This window comes from Heteronotia binoei, chromosome 8 (assembly GCF_032191835.1).
Source record: "Heteronotia binoei isolate CCM8104 ecotype False Entrance Well chromosome 8, APGP_CSIRO_Hbin_v1, whole genome shotgun sequence".
NCBI lineage: Eukaryota > Metazoa > Chordata > Lepidosauria > Squamata > Gekkonidae > Heteronotia > Heteronotia binoei.
In genome coordinates this window covers 101,906,147-101,928,203 of record NC_083230.1, presented here as the reverse complement: position 1 = coordinate 101,928,203, position 22,057 = coordinate 101,906,147, and the positions used below count along the sequence as shown (strand labels likewise).

General features: G+C 47.4%; 1 protein-coding gene and 1 pseudogene across 1 annotated transcript in view; one reads left to right on the top strand and one right to left on the bottom strand.

The window, feature by feature from the left end:
* Positions 1-22,057, top strand: part of LOC132576529 (sodium- and chloride-dependent GABA transporter 2-like) — a 99,510-nt gene that overhangs the window by 70,796 nt on the left and 6,657 nt on the right. The window contains exons 8-13 of the mRNA XM_060245748.1: positions 6,686-6,789; positions 8,996-9,120; positions 10,832-10,944; positions 13,519-13,656; positions 16,333-16,435; positions 17,713-17,813. Of these exons, the coding sequence (XP_060101731.1) occupies positions 6,686-6,789; positions 8,996-9,120; positions 10,832-10,944; positions 13,519-13,656; positions 16,333-16,435; positions 17,713-17,813 (684 nt within the window). The remainder of the gene's footprint in view (positions 1-6,685; positions 6,790-8,995; positions 9,121-10,831; positions 10,945-13,518; positions 13,657-16,332; positions 16,436-17,712; positions 17,814-22,057) is intronic.
* LOC132576711 (U1 spliceosomal RNA) lies at positions 8,404-8,545 on the bottom strand (annotated as a pseudogene).

Sequence of the window (22,057 nt, the reverse complement as noted above, 5' to 3'; positions counted from 1 at the left end):
TTTGGGGGTGGAGCCTGAAGAGGGCAGGGCTTGGGACCTCAGCAGAATATAATGCCATAGAGCCCAACCTCTAAAGCAGCATTTTCTCCATGGAAACTGATCTTGGTCATCCGGGCATCGGTTGTGATAGTGGGAGATCTCCAGGTGTCACCTGGAGGTTGGCAGCCCTAGGGTGGAGCCTGGGGAGGGTGAAACTTTAGGAGTGGAGGGACCTCCACAGGGTATAATATCATAGAGATCACTCTCCAAAGCAGCCATTTTCTCCAAGGAAACTGATCTCTATGGTCTGGAGATCAGATGTCATTCCAGGTAATCTCCAGGCTGCACCTGGAGGCTGGCAATGAGGCTAGTTGGCCCAGGGTGAGTTGAGGGAGGAGGGGGTTTCAGCAGCTGCTGCAATGCCTGGCTTTGCTGTGGTGGCACCGCTGTCGTTTCAGTCCTGCCCAGCTGGCCTGATTGCCTCCTTGGACCTGGGTGGAGGTCCTCAGGAGAAGAGATGCCTTAACCCTGGGGAATTTTCCTGGTGGCCAGAACATCCACTCTGTCTCGACAGCCATGCCCAGAAGTTGTCGAAGAAGCTGTTGAGTATATAGGTTAGTTGGCTGTCCTGAGAATCAGCTCTGAAGCCTGTCAGCCTTAGACAATTGCAGGATGAATGGATGCAGCATGTACCAGCCAGAGAAGAGCTTTCTGCATGGAGTGTCGCACTCCAGCAGGGATCCTTGGTTTCCTTGGAAGATCCTGTGAATTTAGGGGGAGATGTTTGTGAATTTCCTGCATTGTGCAGGGGGTTGGACTAGATGACTCTGGAGGTACCTTCCAACTCTATGATTTTATGACTCATAGAATCAGAGTTGGAAGGGACCTCTAGGGTCATCTAGTCCAACCCCCTGTACAATGCAGGAAACTCACAAACACCTCCCCCTAAATTCACAGAATCTTCATTGCTGTCAGATGGCCATCTAGCCTCTGTTTAAAAACTCCAAGGAAGGAGAACCCACCATCTCCCAGGGAAGTCTGTTCCACTGAGGAATTGCTCTAACGGTCAGGAAGTTCTTCCTAATGTTGAGCCGGAAACTCTTTTGATTTAATTTCAACCCATTGGCTCTGGTCCTACCTTCCGGGGCCACAGAAAACAATTCCTTGGGGTGTTTTAAGTGCATAAGAGCAGCTCCTCATTTTCCCTCTGAAACGTTGGAGGATGTGTCTCCGCAACCCACTCTCCAAAGAGGCAGAGCAAACCACTGTGTTTTGTAGCAGCTAAAGTGTCAGAGCAGCCTTGAGCAATATTAGTTGAACTTCCAAGTATGTCCTCTTCATTCCCCACCACTCCCCGTGGTTCTCTTTCTCTGTCCCCCCACCCCGCCGTCATTCCTTTCTTCGGCTATGCACATACGATGGATGTGGATGTGTGTGGCATTCAGAAAACATAATAGGCAGCATTCAGCTCCGTCGACTTCTGTGCCTTGCTGGCCACCCACAGTTTGCTGCTAGAAACCCCTCTCCCCACTCAGCATGTCATTCTTTTCACTGGCCTTTTGCTTGGTTGCTTCTGATCCCTGGGGCTGATGGCGCCATGAGATGGCTGAGCAGGTTGGCATTGCATCACAGCTCAATCTCAGACTCCAGGAGGTTTCTTTTGCAGAAAAAGCCCAGCAGGAACTCATTTGCATATTAGGCCACACCCCTGATGCCACCATTGTTTCACATGGGCTTTTTTGTTGAAAAAGCCCAGCAGGAACTCATTTGCATTTTAGACCACACCCTCAGATGCCAAGCCAGCTGGAATTGCATTCCTGTTAAAAAAAAGCCCTGTTGGACTCCATCTTTGGTGCCAGGGATGCCAGTCTCCAGAGGGACCTAGGGGCCCCCTGGAATTACAGCCCATCTTCAGGCTACAGAGCTCAGTTCCCCTGGAGGAAATGGCTGCTTTGGAGGGTGGAGTTTATGGCATTGCACCCCACTGAGGGCCCTCTTCTCCCCAGGAGTTCCTCAGCCTGGAGCTGGCAATCCTCCCCACCCCTGCTGGTGGCCAGGGATGATCTGGCAACCCTTTTTGGTGCAAAGCTCAACTCTGCAATATGTGAATCTGGCAAGGGGGCTTCAAGACATATGCAAACGACAGAGACCCCACAGCACTCCTAAAACCATCCAGACCAAAAGAAGAAGAAGATGTTGGATTTAAACCCTGCCATTCACTCTAAATCACAGAGTGGTTTACAGTCTTCTTTACCTCCCCCCCACCACAAACAGGCACCCTGTGAGGTTGGTGGGGCTGAGAGAGCTCTCCCAGAAGCTGCCCTTTCAAGGACAACTCTGCCAGAGCTATGGCTGACTCAAGATCATTTCAGCAGCTGCAAGTGGAGGAGTGGGGAATCAAACCCTGCTCTCCCAGATAAGAGTCCGTGCACTTAACCACTACACCAAGCTAGCTCACAAAAAATGGATTAGGGTTGCCAGGCTCCAGAGGGAAGGGGGGGAGGGTGTGGGTGTTACTCCACCCTCATGGTGGCTAAGTAAGGTTGCCAATCCCCAGGTGGGGGCAGGGAATTCCCTGGTTTGGAAGCCCTCCCCTTGCTTCAGGGTTAGCAGAAAGTGGTGTGTGTGTTTGATTGTCTGTTAGGCACTCCATTATACCCTATGGAGACTGGTCCCCATAGGGTATAATGGAGAATTGATTTGTGGGTATCTGGGGGTCTGAGGGACTTTTTTTTAAGGTAGAGGAACCAAATTTTCATCATAGCATCTGGTGCCTCTCCTCAAAACTCCCCCCAAATTTCAAAAAGATTGGACCAGGGGGTCCAATTCTATGAGCCCCCAAAGAAGGTACCCCCATCCCCTGTAATTTGCAGTGGAAGGAAGGTGTTTAAAAAGATCATGGTCCCTCTAAATGTGATGGCCGGAACTCCCTTTGGAGCTCAATTATGCTTGTCACAACCTTGTTCCTGGCTCCACCCCCAAAGTCCCCAGATATTTCCTGAGTCGGACCTGGCAACTCTATGGCTATGAGAAAGTGTACAAACCAACATGCTACCCTGTGATTTTCCCCTTCTCTTCAAAGAAATTGAGGTTTATATTTTCTCCAAAGAAAAGAAAGGGATGGAAAAAGCAACAGGAGCCTTATGACTTATGCTCAGATTGGGCACAGCATTGCCTACCCGAGTCCCTTCATGGCCGAGGCTTTCTGCTTTCTGTGTGGAAGCAGCCTGGCGTTCTTTGCAATGCCCAGGTAGCTACCGCAATAAAGACACCTCGCCAGCCTGCCCCTAAATAGCTGCTGCCAGCCCCAGCCCACCGCGTACCACCTCTCTTGTTTTCTCTCGGTTGCCAATCCGTTCCCATTTGCTTCGCTGACGTTTCCTTGCCCAGCTGCCGTTTTTAATCTCTTCAGGGCCAGTTCCTCCATGTTAAATCCTGGTTCCAGCTGAGCCGCTGTACCAGCCTGTGGAGATTAGAGGGGGGCCTGCCTGGAAAACAAAAATAGGTCAGCAAAACCCTTTGTAATCCTTTTAACCCCTCCTGGGTCGGCATTAAAGCTTTATCTTGGGATGCCTGTTTACCTTGGCTGCTTGGCTAGAGAGGCGAAAGAGGCACTTTGCCTGGGCTTCTGTCTGGCCACTGGGTTCTCTTTAAGACAGGGCCAGCCCTGCCACTAGGCGAACTAGGAGATTGCCTAGGGCACTGGCCTTCTGGGGGCACCAAATTGAGCCCCCCCATGCGACTCCGTGATGTTATCAGTGCGGGGGGGGGGCATACCAGACAGCCTTGCCCTTGGGTGCCAGACAGTCTGGCCCTGGTTTAAAAGATGGGGCTTCCAGGGTGAATGGGCAGGGCTGCCAACCTCCAGGTGGTAGCTGGAGATCTCCTGGGATTCTGACAGGTCTAAAGGTGACAGAGGTGAGCTCACCTAGAGAAAGTAGATGCTCTGGTAGGTGGACTGCACAGCACTGAGATCGGGAACTCAAAACCTCCTGGTTGTCCCCGGGCCAAAAGAAGCCCGTTTGAAAGCTACAAGGGACAGGGCCTTCTCCGTAATGGCTCCATCTTGGTGGAACCAGCTGCCGGAAGAGGTAAGGGCCCTGCGGGACCTCACCCAATTCCGCAGGGCCTGTAAGACAGCCCTCTTCCGGCTGGCCCACAACCAACCGGCATAGAGTACTGAACACTGAACATCGAATTTGAATTGAGCGTAGCTTAAGACCGCTGAATGATTTTAATGTTTTATGTATATAACAAATGTTTAGATTTTTAACTATAAATTATGTAATGTTAATTTTAATGCTTAATTTTATATCTTATGTTAGTTTTACATGTTGTAAGCCGCCCTGAGCCACCTAGTGGGAAGGGCGGGATATAAATCTCAGATAGATAGATAGATAGATAGATAGATAGATAGATAGATAGATAGATAGATAGATAGATAGATAGATAGATAGATAGATAATACACTGCTGAGGTCCCTCCCTTCCCCAAATCCCATCCTCCTTAGGCTCCACCCACAACATCTCCAGGTAGTTCCGAACCAGGAGCTGACAACTCATAAGAGAACATAAGAGAAGCCATGTTGGATCAGGCCAGTGGCCCATCCAGTCCAACACAGTGGCAAAAAAAAAAAGAAAAGAAAAAGACCCCCCCCCCGAGTGCCATTAAGAGGTCCACCAGTGGGGCTAGAAGCCTTTCTACTAATGTGGCCCTCTGGCCATCAAATATTTGGACCTTTGGGCAACAAACATATGGTTGGGCATTCAAGCTGTTTCTCCACTGCCACAAGGGTGTGTGGGTGTGCACGCATACATATGCACACTTGGGAGAGAAAGCACAGTTGGCAGTGCTGGATTAAACCCTGTGGAGGCCCCTAGGCAATCAAAATCTCAGGGGGCCCCTCGCAAATCATCTCAGAGTTGGAGCACCTGCTCTGCCACCCTAGGGTTGCCAAGTACTCTTCAAGCCCCCCTGGGGGACATTCACGTGCACGCATTGTGCACGCACGATGAAATGAGGTCACCCAGAAGTGACATCATCAAAATAGCAGTGTGCACACGAGCCGCTCTAGGCAGTTCTGAGAAAACTCTGTTTTCCCCAGACGCTTTAGCCATTTGGGAGGTTAAAACTCTATGGTATCTATTGTACCATAGAGTTTTACCTCCAAAATGGCTACAGCATCTGGGAAAAACAGAGTTTTCCCGGAAATGCCTAGAGCGGCCCTGCACAGGTGTCACCATTTTGATGACATAACTTCTGGGTGACATCATTGCACTGGCGATGCAGGGGGAGGTTCCCCCTGCTGGCCCAATGTGGGCCGGCGGGCTGGGAACCTCTGGGGTAGGGGATTCCCCACCCGGACCGGGGGCTTGGCAGCCCTATGCCACCCACAGTCCACACTGCAGCCTGCAGGCACCTTCTCAAAAGCCCAGTTGACAAAGCTGCAGGGGAGAGGCAGAGAGAGGCAACCTTGGCGACTACGCCAGAAGCAGACACACCAGGCAAGTTGGGCAAAGAGCAGTTCAGTTGCTGGCTGCATGTGCAGGCTGGGAGGGCTGCAAGCAGGAGGAAAACTGGGGGGAAAGCCAGCCCAGGACCCCTACAGGCATGGGGCCCCATAGGTCAGTGCCTACTTGGCCTAATTGTTAATCTGGTTCTGACATTTGGAAGGAGAGAAAAAGCGCTGTTTTGTATTCCACTCTTCCTCCAACTTGCATTTTTCTTTTGCCAGCAGCCAGGCAAGAAATGCATTTGTATGTGCTTAGCCCTTGTCCCTCCCTGCTGTTCCCCTCCCACACGCTTGGAAGAAGCACGGAGGGGCAGCTGCACGGGCTAGTGGGCTGCAGTGAGCTGAGCAAAGGTGGCAAAAGGGTTCTGCTTGCCTCTTTCCATCCGTGGAGCTCGGCAGAGGGAAGGATTTCACCCCTTCCCATGCCTCACTGCACCCCACCAACCCCACAAAATGGGTTCTGCAACCTCAGAAATCCACTTCCCCAGGGCTGGAAATGCATGCTGGAGAGAGGGGAAAGCAGGGAAGATCTGTGATCCCCAAGTGAGTGGATGGCTGGATAAAACCCATGGGTTGGCGGCACTCTTCAGTGCACCATTATCACTGTTCTTAAACTGCCGTCACTTTAAAATAGATAGTTACCCAAATCAATTCTTGTGCCAGGCCTATCATGCCAGAGCGTCCCCATGCAGATGTATACTCTGAGGACAAAGTACTGGGGTTAAAATTGGAACCATCCAGGGCTCTGTCTACTCACCTCCAAGATTCATGCAGCCATGAATCTTGGATCTCTGTAGTCTAGGGATCAGTTGAAATTCTGGATCTCCAGGCCCCACCTGGAGGTTGGCAACCTTATGCTGGACCCAGCAGGCTGGGACCCTTCCTATCATGCAAGTAGTTCTAGTTACATGGGGAAAGCGAGGTAGTTTTGCCTCCCCTCCTTTGTGAATTAAGTTTGCTAGACCAGAGGCGTATTAGTTGACCCCTTGGTAATGCAGGCTAGAGGTGCCTCTTTGCTCACAGGAAAAACTGTAATTCGAGGAAGGGCAAGTTTGTTGAAGGCAATGCTCTTTCTGTAGTGGCAGACCAACCACTGCAAGGAGTGCAAGGACATCTTTAATGAGCTGCTGTCTGTGGAAAGGCCATGCTGGGCTATCTTCTGTCCCCTAATATATGCTTTTCTTCTGCTTACAGGTGTGGATGGATGCAGGCACTCAGATCTTTTTCTCCTATGCCATTTGCTTGGGATGCCTGACAGCTCTGGGCAGCTACAACCCGTACCATAACAACTGTTACAGGTAAGAACTGAAGCAAGACTGTGATCAGAAACTGTACTTTGCATGTGGCTCCAAGATGTATGTTGCCCAGACCCAGAGAGCTTCTGTTTTACTGTAATGGTAATAGGAAATCCTTGAGTATTTATTGCACTGGAGCAAGGGTGGCCAAACTTGCTTAATGTAAGAACCACATAGAATAAATGTCAGATGTTTGAGAGCTGCAAGACATGGACATCAGATATTTGAGGGAGGGAGGGAGGAAATAGATGGGGAGGGAGGGAGAGAGAGAGGTGGAAAGGAAGCAACTACAAATGCGTTATTGAAGCCACCAGCTGCCTTGGCTTGGAAAAGTGATTTAAAGGGATGGGGGTGGCCAAGCCAGTCAACAGGGTGGGGGGTGGGACTTCAAGAGCCGCACAATATGTGTGAAATAGCCACATGTGTTTCCCAAGCCACAGCTTGGCCACCCCTGTACTCGAGGGAATCCACTTGAGATCTGAATCATAGAATCATAGAGGTGGAAGGGACCTCCAGGGTCATGTAATCCAACCCCCTGCACAATGCAGGAAACTCACAAATACCTCCCCCTAAATTCACAGGATCTTCATTGCTGTCAGATGGCCATCCAGCCTGAAAGGTGAAGTAGTTCTCAAATGACACTGCACTAAGATGCCAGTGCCCAACATTTAGATACAGTGCAGGTTCTAATACAGTGCAGGCTCTACAGTGCAGGTTCTAATACTATTGTTTGAACAGCTGCAGTACTTGCATAGGGATCATTAAATGTACATGTGCATTTCCATTGTACACTTCATAGTATGCCAAAATACTAGAATTCCAGGGCCTCCAATGAAGCTGATGTAGGGTTGCCAAGTCCAATTAAAGAAAAATCTGGGGACTTTGGGGGCGGAGCCAGGAGACTTTGGGGGTGGAGCCAAGAACAAGGATGTGACAAGCATAATTGAACTCCAAGGGAGTTCTTGCCATCACATTTAAAGGGACAGCACACCTTTTAAAATTCCTTTCTTCCATAGGAAATAATGAAGTATAGGGGCACCATCTTTTGGGGCTCATAGAATTGGACCCTCTGGTCCAATCGTTTTGAAACTTGGGGGGTATTTTGGGGAGAGGCACTAGATGTTATACTAAAAATTTGGTGCCTCTACCTCAAAAAATAGCCCCCCCAGAGCCCCCAATACCAACGGATGAATTCCCTATTATTCCCTATGGGAATCGTTCTCCATAGGGAATAATAGAATGCCCAGTAGACATTTCCCCCCCCACACACGCTTTCTAAAAGGGGGGAGGGCCTCCAAACCAGGGAATCCCCTGCCCCTTCCCTCTCTCTCTCACACACACACACACACTTACCAGATCTTCTTCCGGAGAACTCTTGTGAAAGCGAAAGCAAAAGAAAGGGCGGGGCTGTTCTCCCAAGCCCTTCCTGCTCCCTGCCCAGCCTTAAAGGGGCAGACATTTTACAAACGGCTCAGGAGCTCTATAATGAAGCCTACAGGTATGTTCTCCCCCCCCTCCACCCCCCCCCGCTTCCCACTTCTTGAAGACCGGGAGATGAGGCTGCAAACCCAGGGGACTCCCGCCAGAGCAGGGGGGTTGGGAAGCCTAAACTGATGGGACGTACCACAAATTATGCAGTCGACTTTCCCGCATTTGGGGAAATCGCAGGGGTCATCAGCACACCCAGAGCGCAACGGATGAGCCTCACCCTGGGAAAACCACCTTTGTGATCATGGTGTCTCCCCTGCCAGGCAAAAAGAAATACTTCTTTACACAGCGACTGATTAAAATGTGGAATTTTCTGCCAGAGGATGTCTGGATAGCCATGGCCATAGACAGCTTTGAAAGGGAATTGGACAGATTCACAGAGGGTAGGTCTCTCAGTGGCTACCAGCCATGGTGATTCAAGGGAACCTCCATGTTCAGAGGCAGTCATCCCCTGAATCCTAGTGCCATCAGGCAAAGGCCTCGGCCTCTTTCCCCTCTTGTTGGCCCTCCAGAGGAGCTGGTTGGCCACTGTGTGAGACAGGATGCTGGACCCAATGGACCACTGATCTGATCCAGCACAGCTCTTATGTCTTTCAGTCTCATTGGCTTATCTTCTGATGCTTATTATCTGATTAGCTGCCCCTTCATGCAAATGCTTTGTTCCCATTGGCTGTCTGGGCTTATGTGTTGATATTCTTTCCCACCCCCACCCCCCTCTTAGGGATTGCATCGCTTTGTGTTTTTTGAACAGTGGCACAAGCTTTGTGGCTGGTTTTGCGATCTTTTCCATCTTGGGTTTTATGGCGCAAGAGCAGGGAGTGCCTATTTCGGAGGTAGCTGAATCGGGTGAGTGGGTTGTGCGTGGAGGGTTTATTTATACATCAAATTTATATAGCTCTCCCCAGAACGGTATTCAGGTGACTGAGCATTTAAAATACACCAATAAAAACGATACAAATATACAATAAATGATCTTGAAAATACAAAGTAGTTAAATGGGGTTGTCTAGAGCACACTGAAATAATAGGAAATAAGCTTCAGCACTGTTGGTTACAGTGCTGACTGTATAACTGCTTTGAGGCAGTGCTTTGAATGGTAGCCCTATTCATCTGGAGGTAATACCTGGCTTTGTCAGAGGAGTAACTCTCTCCAGGCAGCCAATAAGTGACCTTCTCCAGAGAGGTGACCCTCTTTTTTTTTTTTAAATTTCGCTTTTATTGTGAAGTATTTACTTTCTTACATAACGTCATAAGTAAACAGTTCAAAAGCAATGTCAAAATCCTGCAAAGAACAATGAGATAGTTACAGATTAAAGAAAGAGGCAAATACAAGAGTTCCCCTGGAGAAGATGGATGTTTTAGAAGCAGGGCTGTCAAACGTGGTCTGGGGGCTGAATCAAGCCCCCAGGAGGCTCCCATCAGGCCCCTGAGCAACTGACTGTTGCCTGCTTCCTTCTCCCTCTCTCTTGCTTCCTTCTGCATCACAGCTTGTTTTGCCAGACTTGCTCAATCGCAAGTTACAGAGCAAAGCCTCTATTTTCTCCACTGGCTGAAGCTCCTTCCTGGGGGAGGGGGGAGGATAGCTTGCTTTTCCAGGCTCCTCCCCTTCCTGTTCCCCTGGGAAGGAAGGAAAGAACCAGAGCTTCCTTTGCACAGTTCCCTGGATCCCATGGGAGAAATGCAAAGAAAGGACCTTTAAGACCAACAAATGCTAATGTTTTAAGCATGTTTTATTTTAATTTTTTTTTAAAAAAATATTTAATTGTATTTGTCTGTTTCCTTTATAATGTTTATATCTCAGCTACCTAATCTTAAATAAGTACACATATGGCCCAGCCCGGCATGGCCTGGCCCCTCAAGGTCTCATTTTTGTCTGATCCAGCCCTCATAACAAATGAGTTTGACACCCCTGCTTTTGAGGGTGGACTCTATGGCATTGTACCCACTAAAGTCCTTGTCCTCCCCAGACTCCATCTCAAAATCTCTAGGATCTCCCTAACCTATAACAGGCAGCCTTACCCTTCCCATCCCCCTGCCAGTGGCTAGGGGTGACCTGACAACCCCAGAGCTTTTTATTTATTTTTTTAAGCAGGAATGCACAGGAACACAGTCCAAGCTAACTTGGTGTTAGGGGGTGTGGCCTAATATGCAAATGAGTCCCTGCTGGGCTTTTTCTACCAAAAAAGAGCCCTGGGCAACCCTATAAGAATTCATTTCAGAGTTGCAACTCTGGATTGGGAAATTCCTAGAAATTTGAGAGGTGGGGTCTGGGGAGGGCAAGGTGTGGGGAGGGGAGGGACCTCAGCCATAGAATCCACTCTCCGAAGCAGCCATTTCCCCCAAGGGGACTGAACACTGTGATCTGAAGATCAGTTGTATTTCCTGGGGATCTCCACCCCCCACCTAGAGGTTAGAAACCCTCATTCATCATGGCATAGCCCAGATGCAAAGATACCAAGTGTGTCTGTCTTCATGGTGTCATCTTCACCACCTGCCTTTTGTTGGTGCACCTCCATGAGCCCTTCGATGCAAGCACTTAACTTATTTTCTCTTGACAGGACCTGGCCTGGCCTTCATAGCATATCCCCGAGCAGTTGTCATGCTGCCCTTTTCTCCGCTGTGGGCCTGTTTCTTTTTTGTCATGGTTGTCCTGCTGGGATTGGACAGTCAGGTAAAGACACCTTGGAGGGCCCAGTTCCCCCAAGAACTTTAACTCATTCCTGAGAGAGAGAAATCATCTAGGGATGCCAGGTCTGACTCAAGAAACATCTGGGGGCTTTGAGGGCGGAGCCAGAAGCAAGGGTGTGACCAGCACAATTGAACTCCAAAGGGAGTTCTGGCCATCACATTTAAAGGGACCACACACCTTTTAAATGCCTTCCCTCCATTTGGAATAATGAAGGCTAGGGGCACCTTCTTTTTGAGGCTCATAGAACTGGATCCCCCAAGTTCAATCTTTTTGAAACTTGGGGGATTTCTTGAGGAGTGGCAACAGGTGCTGTGTTGAAAATTTGGTGCCTCTACGTCAAAAACCAGCCCTCCCTGAGCCCCAGATACCCACCAATCAATTTTCCATTCTACCCTATGGAAATCGGTCTCCATAGGGAATAACAGAGTGCCCAGCAGACATTCCTCCCCCCCTGCTTTCTGATGACCCTGAAGCAGGGGGAGGGCCCCCAAACCGGGCAGATTTCCTACCCCCACCTGGGGATTGGCAACCCTAAGATCATTCCAGAAAGTGTATAGCGACTTCACGTATGCAGACTAGGGTTTTGGACAGGATCTCCAGCTCTGAGTTGGAAAATTCCCAGAGATTTTGGGTGTGGAGTCTGAAGGTGGCAGGGTTTGGGAAGGGACTTCAGTGGGGGTATAATGCCATAAAGGAGAATTGATCTCTGTCATCTGAAGGTCAGTTGTAGCCTCAGGAAGTAGGATTACCAATCTCCAGGTGGTGGCAGGAGAATCCCTGTTTGGAGGCCCTCACCCACTTCAGGGTTATCAGAAAGCGGGGGTGGGGGGTGAGGGAAATGTCTGCTGGGCACTCCATTATACTCTATGGAGACCAGTTCCCATAGGGTATAATGGAAAATTGATCTGTGGTATCTGTGGAGTTCAATCATGCTTGTCACAACCTTGCTCCCAGCTACACCCCCAAAGTCCCCAGATATTTCTTCAGTTGGACGTGGCCAGGAAGCCACCTGGCAACCCTAGTTATAAATGAGCTGAAATATTTTTTTCTGCTTTATTCTAGAACTGAGATTTGCCTCTGTTTTCCCAGTTCATCATCTTTTGGTTGTAATTGGTGGTGGTGATATTGATTAAAGAGAGGGTAAACTTGTCAATGTTAGTTTTTGATGGTGTTTTTCAATGAATTCATTATCATGAGGGCTTTTTTTGAGCAGGAATGCAGTTCTGGCTGGCTTGGGGTCAGGTGTATGGCCTAATATGCAAATGAGTTTCTGCTGGGCTTTTACCACAAAAGAAGACCCTGTATGAAACAATGATGATGTCAGGGGGTGTGACCTGATATGCAAATGAATTCCTGCTGGGGGTTTTCTACAAAAAAAGCCCTGATTGTCATTGAGGGTGGTTAGAAACATGGTGATAAAAATGGAGGACCCTAAATTTGCTTATGGGCGTGATCCAGCCATCATGAACTTTGGCCAGTTGTGATTCACAAAGCAATGTTTGCAAACCATGGACATACACGAATTTTGATGCTGTTCATGGAATTCTTTTTTTGTGTGTATCATACACAGTTGTTTTGTACAGCTCTATGTATATACTGTGTGTCCATTTTCGTGTCATAATGTCCTGTGAGGACTGGCAAATGCTATCCCGTCCATAATTGGAAAAAGAATAGGGAATAGAGCTGCTGATGTCATCCTGTCCTTATACAAATCTGTGATGAGAACACACTTGGATTATGGTGTAAAGTTCTGGTCACTGCACTTTAAATATGATACTGTAGAGTTTGAGTGTAGATGACTGGGGAAGGCAATGGCAAACCACCCCGTAAAAAGTCTGCTGTGAAAACGTCATGATGTGACGTCACCCCAGAGTCGGAAATGACTGGTGCTTGCACAGGGGTCTCCCTTTACCTTTTAGAGTTTGAAAAGGTGCAGATAAGGTTGACCAAAATGATCAGGGGGCCAGAGCTGTTGCCTGATGAGGATTGGTTAAAATGCTTAGGGCTTTTAGCCGAGAAAAGAGGCTAGTAAGGGGAGACATGACAGAGGTTTCTACAATTATGTATGACATGAAGAAAATGGACAGGTAGAAACTCTTCTTGTTCTCCCATAATACTAAAACCTAGGGTCATCCATTGAAGCTGAAGGGTTAGAGACAAAAAGAAATATTTCCTCACACAGCCCATAGTTAATTTGTGGAACTCACTGCCGCAGGATGCAATCATGGCTGCCAACCTGGAAGCCTTTAAAAAGAGAGTAGACAAATTCATGGAGGACTGAGCTATCAGGGCTACTAATCATGTTGGATATCTACCCCCTCCATCATCAGAGGCAGCATGCCTCTTGAAATCAGTCCCCATGGTGCCCTAAGAGCTTGAGAGCACAGGCAAGATGATTTTGTTGCAGACTTCCTCTTTGTGGGCTTCCTAAAGGTAATTGGTTGGCCACTGTGTGAACAGAATGCTGACCTTGATGGGCCTTTGGTCTGATCTAGCATGGCTCTTCTTAATGTTATTAAAGATCTGATGGCTGCCTGAATTTTCCTTTCTGTTTAGTTTGTCTGTGTGGAAAGCCTGGTGACCGCAGTTGTTGACATGTACCCTGGAATTTTCCGGAAAAAGAACCGCAGAGAAATCTTGATCTTGCTTGTCTCCATCCTCTCGTACCTCGTGGGACTTGTCATGATCACCGAGGTAGGGTCTTGACAGACAAGCAAGGGGAGAGAATCTATTTTTCTTTGTTTGTATAACTCATGAAGAATTCATCTGCAAATCTGTTAGTTAGAAGGAAAAGGGATTTCTCATGATTTGCCATGGTTGTAGGTCACCTCTCCATAGTCCTCAAAAGAAGGTTTCAACCCAGAGGCTGGGCTTGAGGAATCTTCCCAGAATCAGCTCTCTGTAAACAAGTTTTGCAAGAGCTGTGGATGCATCCAGAACCTTCCCTTGAAGTTTCCCAAACTTTCTGTCTTCTGATTTGTTGTGCCCAGGGCTTTTTTGTAGCAGGAACTCCTTTGCATATTAGGGCACACACCCCTGATGTAGCCAGTCCTCCAAGAGCTTACAGGGTTCTTAGTACAGGGCCTACTGTAAGCTCCAGGAGGATTGGCTACATCAGGGGTGTGTGGCCTAGTATGCAAACAAGTTCCTGCTACAAAAAAAGCCCTGGTCGTGTGCCTTATGTAAAACTTCAATGCGCTTCAGGGATTTCAGGATGTATGCTAACACACATACACTTCTCACAGAGCATTGGGCAAGCCTATTGAGTGATCCATGGTGCTCCATGACCATGACTTAAAATACATCCAGTATTCATGTAGTTCTCTGTGTAGGTTGGTAATGGCAAACAAGCTGTGTAATTGTAGCATCTACGTAAGAGGCTCATTCCTGTAGTTCACTACAGGGGTATAAATTGGCATCGTTTTCGTAGATACAGTCTAGGATACCTCACATTCCTATTTTCTCTCTTTGCGAGGAGACTCAAATATAGACCTGCTGCATACTTCTGCATTCCCAGACTATAACTTAACTCTTTTTAAAAATTCCACTTGGTAATAAGAGGCTGAAAGAAGAGCGTTGCTGAGATTGCATTCCAGAAACAAGTCCATGCTGTGTGCATTATCGTGCTGTGGCCTACTTTAGGAATGGTCTCTGGAGCTCTTTTTTTGTTTTGTAAAAAATTATTAGTAGCCATATTTAGCATTTACATAGCAGCCCAGTATTTAGAACACCCCAAATGCATTATCTTCCTATGAATGCTTACAACAATTCCGTAAAGTAGACTAGTATTAGTGATTTTCTCTACCTCATACTGCTTCTTAACTTATTACTTCTAAGTAGATTACTAAAATATAGAGAGCTAGATCACCTTTTAGGGGCTGCAAAAATCTATCACAAATGTATAAAATTTCACAGCTGAAAGAGTGATAGGTCTACTATTATCCTCTTAAAACAGGAGCTAATGTCTCTGTATTGTCTATATTTTGGAGCAAAGGAAGAATTAAAAGGTTTCTAGGCTCAGAAAAGTAATTGCATTCAAAGGTGGTATTGCTAACTGCACATGGGGGGCTGAAGCTGAAAGAGAGTTTGTGTAAAGCCAACGAGTGAATTCATGACAAAGGTGAGTTTTGAACTGGGGGTTGCCAGGTTGGTGTAGGAAAATACCTGGAGACTTTGGGGGTGGATCCAGGAGAGGGTGGGTTTTGGGGAGGGGAGGGGCCTCAGTGTGGTACAATGCCATAGAGCCCACCCTTCCAAGCAGCCATTTTCTCCAGGGGAGCTGATCTCTGCCAGCTGGAGATCAGTTGTAAAAGCAGGAGATCTCCAGGCCCCACCTGGAGGCTGGAAACCCTACCTGGAACAGATCATAGCTCATTCTCTTCACCAGTGCAGCATTCTAGCTCCCCTAAGTAATTGCATATTTCACCCCCCTCCCAATTCCATTGGCACTCAGAGCACTTTGTATTATTTAGTGCAATACTGATACATGATGCTCCATCACTTGGCATTAAATCTTTTTAAAATTCTTCATGACATTGAGGGTGAAGGGAGGAAGAGGGCTGTCAAGAAGAGCCCACAGTTACCTCCTTAAATGCACACAAAGAATCAAATAATTCTTCAGATGCTCCTTAACAGGGATGAAGAAAAATCAGAGCTGCAAATCCGGAGGAGCAAATGCCACTCCTTGACACCCATTGAAGCAAAGAGCCAATCTACTGCCACTGTCTTTTGCTATTTCATTTATTTATGGAGTCCTCTCCCCCATTCCAATTCCTCCCTGGAGATCAAGGTGGCACCCCTTCTACTTTCCCCTCCCCGCCACCCCCCCCCCCACCTCGCTGTTGTTTCTGCTTCCTTCTTTCTGGATTAGTCCCAGGGGTCATCCTGCCTAATGATGAAGACAATGATATCACAGTGCTGTGTAGCCAATCAGAGTGGGCTATGGGCTGGGCATGCTCCAGACATGAAGATGCTGCCTGCAGCAGAAACGAACAATTTTGCAAGGAGTATTGAAAAGCTTTAAAAAGAGATGCATTGTTTTCAACAGGAGTTGAAAATATTTGCAAACATTTGATTGATTTCAGCCTCAGGGCACAATCTATTTTGTCTGTCCAGGTATAAGAAAGGTATTGTATTGACGTGATCACTATAGCAAGGCAGAATAATAACGAAATTTCATTACCTGCTATCTGTATTTAGATTACCAGAGAAGAGGCTGTGTTGTATTTAAAATGAGATGATCTGGGGAGGACTCCGAGCTGCCAAGCATTTTTGGAGTGCACCATATTTATATACTTGCTCCAGCTTAGATTTCTATTCTGTTCTCTCTCTCCTCCTAACCTGAATCCATATCCTGGTTCTCCACTTTAGGGTGGGATGTATGTTTTCCAGCTGTTTGACTACTACGCTGCTAGTGGAATGTGCCTTCTTTTTGTCGCTATTTTTGAGACGCTCTGCATCGGTTGGGTCTATGGTAAGTATAAAATGTGGCAGGGAACCTGTGCCACTGGAGCTGAAGGTCTGAAATGGCATCCCAGGACCAGTATGCAGTCAAGCATGGCATGAAGACATTCTCTGCAAGGTGGTAACAACTGGAATGATATCATCCTTCATACAATGATATGCAAGGGGAAGCCAGTGGACCAAATCTAGCTCATCATAGTTAACTTCAGGTGGCTAAGGTTGTTTCCACACCGAGGTTTTACTCCATGTTCCAAGCATGTTAGCACATTATATGGAGGGTATACGGTGCATTTTTTCTACCTGATGCCATTTTCCTACCCTCAACCCTTCATGAGTGCCCAGTGTTTTTGCAACATTGTTTTGCCCTGCCCTACCACTGCACTGCTCTTTGTGAGCTTTAAAAAAATTGTAATTGCTATAATGCTATTGTGTGCAGGCACTAACAATATATTGCCACCCAAGGCTTTTTTTTGTAGCAGGAACTCCTTTGCATATTAGGCTACACCACCCCCCCCTGATGTAGCCAATCCTCAAAGAGCTTACAGTAGGCCCTGTAAGAAGAGCCCTGTAAGCTCTTGGAGGATTGGCTACCATCAGGGGTGTAACCTAGTATGCAAAAGAGTTCCAGCTACAAAAAAAGCCCTGTTGCCATCTATCTATTTCCATTTGGGTTACTTCCTTTGAATTCCCAGTTTTCATTTCAAAGGAATAAAGTCTTCAGTCTTTTCCATTGCAGAGATATAAGAGGAAATGTTTGTCCCAATTGCTTGGGAAGGAGAATTTAATAAGTTTGCTGAAGCAACACTATTTGCATGTTGGTATTACACTATATTGTGATATAAGAAAGGGGTGGTGAGTGGCTACAGTAGTTGTGATGACCACACCACAAAGAGCCAGATGTGCAGAAAACTCCCACATGTGGAAGCTCTCTTACCCATGTGCATGCTTCTGCATTCTCAGAGACAACGAAAATAACAGAATAATTGTCTAGGTGTGTTATTCTTACCTGCTTTCGTGATGCAGAGGTAACTGCATGCTGTTAGTATAAGACTTTCAGGTCTGGTGGAAGCAAGTAAGCAAGAGAAGGGTGTTAAAACACTGATGTGTTTCCCCTGGCCAGCAAAGTTGCTAATCATGGCTTTGCATTGTGCAGGCATATTCCATATTTACTCCTTTTTATACAGTTTGGTAGGTTCTTTCTTCTCCCTGAGAGGTCTTTCTCTCTCTCTCCTTGCCTTCTCCACTCCATGTGATGTTAGCATGTTGATTTTCTCCCCCTTTTAACAGGTGCTGACCGTTTTTATGATAACATTGAAGACATGATTGGCTACAAGCCATGGCCTGTCATCAAATACTGCTGGCTATTCATCACGCCAGCTGTCTGCCTGGTGAGTGAGACATCATGCAGCCCCTTTGTAGTGAGGCCCAGAAAAAGAGTGCTCTTAAAGACAAGAGGAATAGATTGAGCTGTTCAGCAAATGTGGCTGAGGCTGGCCATGCCTCATCAGTCCTGCTTTTTAGTGTGCTGCATTCTTATAAGGCAGTGGTGAGGCAAGATCAGGAAGATTAGGGGTGGGCATGAACTGGCTCATGAACAAAAGTTTGTGATGAATTTTGGCACATTTGTGGTTTGCAAACTGAAGTCCATGGCACGTCAACTGGCATGAACCTTCCACAAACTTTCAAGCAGTTAATGGAGGTTTGCGCCAGTTCGTGAATGGATAAATTTTCAGACAGACTGGGTGAGAGAGTAATGTAATTTAATTTAATTTTTAGATTTATATCCTGCCCTATCTCGCAAGCGGGCTCGGGGCGGCTTACAATAATAAAACAACAGAGTTAAAAAATATCATAAAAACAGACATTACAAAACAGGAGCAGCACAGTAAACAGTCTTACACACACATGGACGGTAAACAGCATGTAACTGATGACTAACAGCACAACATAACACCATAATGGTGAAATGCTGGGGGAAGTGATGACTTTCAAAGGATGCCCACTGGATTAATTAAAAGCCTGGTGGAAGAGCTCTGTCTTACAGGCCCTGCGAAACCTTGATAAGTCCCACATGGCCTAGATCTCCAGCGGGAGCTCATTCCACCAGGATCAAAAAGGCCCTGGCCCTCGTTGAAGCCAGCCAGGCATCCTTAGGACCAGGGACTATGAGATGTTGAGTAGCAGACCTCACATACAGGAGATTTGGCCTGACCTAACCATGCCTCCCCTTCGGATTTAATGTGTGCGATCACATGCACATATCTGCCCCCACCCACAAGTCCTGCCCATGCTTACCTCGTCTTAGGACAGGCTGTGACCTGATTCAATAGCTACCGGGAACTTCCCAGTAGCAAATCTCTAAAATGCACGCATGGCACATTTCCTGGTTGTTTGAATGGCCGGGGCACATGTTGAACCTGCCCCACACATGCAGGAGCAGTCTGAATGCTCTTCTTGTGCATGTGTGGCCCATGCCTCTCCTAGCAGCAGGGTAAGGGTTATGTTATTTCCACAGTGCACATCAAAGAGCACTGGCTTTTTAAGAGTCAGGATACTGCCATGCCAAGTCCCCAGTGTGATCCCACCCAACATCTTTACTCAAACCTAAATGCAATGGAGGGGGGCAGAATTATCCAACCTTGGAAACACCGTTGTCAGTTTCAAACTAGTCATGTCAGTTTCAGGAGGCCCCCCCCCCAATCTTTGCTGGAGTTTCTTTGTGTTCACTTTCCACTTTCTTGCATAGAGCTTGCAAAAACCAATCCCTTTTCTTGGGTTTGTGACTCTGTGCTTTGAGATCAGTCCTTTTAAGCTTGCACTGGGTTCTGCAGGGCCCTCTGTGCTTGCATTGGTACTCCTGGGCACTCTGTGCATTATACTAGCTCTGTTGGGTTTGGGAAAATGCCCCTCTTGGTTGGCTTGTGATTGAGCTGCAATTGCCACATTGACACTGGGCTCTGCTGGGCACTAATACACTCAACTGGTTCTGCTAGACTTGCAAAAATTCTCCTTCAGTTTCTACTGCAGAGATTCTCTGGTTTGACCTTAGTCCTGTTGGGTTTGCACTACCACAGTGGCACTGGTTCTACTGGGCTTGCAAAAATGCCTCCCCTTCAGTTTCTACTGCAGAGATTCTCTGGGACTTTGATTCTATTCTACTATTGCCCTTGCTTTTTTTTTTGGTCCCCCGCTTCCATTGGAAACAATGGAGGATGGGGCACCTTCTTTGGAAATCTGTAACTTGGATCTTGTAAATCCAGTCCTCACCAAACTTGGAAGGCAGATAGAGGAGAACTAGCCAGAGCTCCCTGGTGAGTTTGGTGCCTCTAGCACACTGGTGTGTGTGTGTTCTCCCATGTCACAAACCTCACAAACCAGGCCAGTTAGTTTAGCTTTTAGAAGTTTGTGACTGTGGCTCACAAACTGGGCACACCATGAACCGTTAACCTAAATGAATAGCATTTTCCTGGTTCATGCCCATCCCTAATCAGGATTGCCAGATCTCCAGCAGCCCTCTTTATGGTGGAAGACCTCCCCCCCCCACCAGGCCCACCCTGCTGCTGCTCAGCTGACAGAAAGAAAATGGGGGATTGTTGGTAGCATCTTGGTTTAATGACATCAGTTCCAGAACAACTGGAAGTGACCTCACTGTGTTGCTGATAGAGCTCTAGCATTCAGTTGAAACCCTACAGTTAACCTCTGCTACACATTAGTCTCCTGCTTGTTTTCAGGTCCCCTTGTCACGCTGGTGGGGGGATTTGTGGGGCATTCTTGGAATGGGTGTGATGTTGTGCGATGCACTGACATCACCCGGAAGTGACATCATTGCATCTGTGACATTGGGGTGATGCTCTGGTTTTAGGGCAAAACTCTATGGTAAAATTGGCATCAAACCATAGAGTTCTGCTCAAAAACCAGAGAATTATTGCACGACATCCCCAAGGTGATGATATCACTTTTGTGTGACATTATCATTTTGGAGACATTGTATGGTGACATTTCCGTTTGAGGGTGGAGCAGCAGGCAGAAACCTCCCAAACTGGGAGATTCCCCAACAGGATCTGGGGAATGGCAACCCTACCTGGCAACTTTAGGCATGATGTTTTAAGACTGTAATGTGGGAAATGCTGTAAACACAAGTGGCATGATCCAGAGTACCTATTGAAATCACTAGTGCTTTAGCAGACAGTTCTGAGCCAGATCTTTCATACTACTGTGTGTAAAACCAAGGGCATGGTTTCCATCCTCTTGGAAGTGGCTCTGGTATCACAGACACAGCAACAGCAGCAGGTGGCTACATTGTGGCTCTTGAGGTTTTCTGAAGCAAGAAACAGATTAAGGATGGTGCAGGCTGGCTTCAGGGAATCTCCTTTCCCTTCCCTTCCCTTCCCCACAACAGACACCCTGTGAGGTAGGTGGGGCTGAGAGTGCTCTCTTAGAACTGCTGTTGAGCAGAACAGCCTTGAGAGAACTTGTGGCTGACCCAAGGTCACATCAGCAGGTACATGTGGAGGAGTGGAGAATCAAACCCAGTTCTCCCAGATAAGAATCCATGTACATAACCACTACACCAAACTGGCTCTCACCAAACCTGAGTACAACTTTCCCCTTTGGCTTGATGCTCACTGGGTGACCTGCCTCACATGGTTGTTGGGAGAGAAGGGAGAAAATTGTATGCTATCCTAAACTTCTTGGAGGAGGGGTGGGATAGGAATGTGAGACACTTATCTCTGTGCCCTGAAGGCATGGCAGGAGCCCTGTATAATTATTGCCATTAGATTCCCTCCCCCAGCATGCACAGTAGACTTTAATTTTTGTGGCAGTAGAGGAATCAGCAAGGTGGAGAGCAACCGCTCAGCCCCCACCTGCCTGGACAGACTGCTTGAGGTCAACAGGGCATGGACCTGGCTGGTTTTTCTCAGATGAGAAGGGTTTTTTTGTAGCAGGAGCTCCTTTGCATATTAGGCCACACACCCCTGATGTAGCCAATCCTTCAAGAGCTTACAGTAGGCCCTGTACAAAGAATCCTATAAGAATCCTTGGAGGATTGGCCACATCAGTGGTGTGTGGCCTAATATGCAAAGGAGCTCCTTCTACAAAAAAGCCCTGCAGACAAGTACCTGAGGCACTGAAAGTATGGGGAAGTAGACTGAAGTGGCAGTGGGGTAGAAAATGCTTCTTAATTATGTACTGCCTCTCCAGACCGCCTGCTTGAAGTGGCTTAGAAAGTAAGTAAAAGATGGGGGGAGCAAATGATCCCAGAAAAGGATTTTCAGTGTACTACAATCCCCATGATTCCATGGATGAAACTGTGGTAGGCAGGTTCCTTTTTTGAGCAGGAACACAGTTCCAGCTGGCTTGGTGTCAGGGGATGTGGCCTAATATGCAAATAAGTTCCTGCTGGGCTTTTTCTATAAAAAAGCCCTGTGTGAAACAATGGTGACGTCAGGGGGTGTGGCCTAACATGCAAATGAATTCCTGCTGGGCTTTTTCTACAAAAAAAGCCCTACTGGTAGGTAAACTGTGAATATGTCCATAGCATAGGTATGCTCTTTGAAAGCCCTCTGTGGCTATAAATAAATGCAACGTAAGTTGCCTGTGCTTGTGGAATGTTGCATTCTTCCTGCCTTCC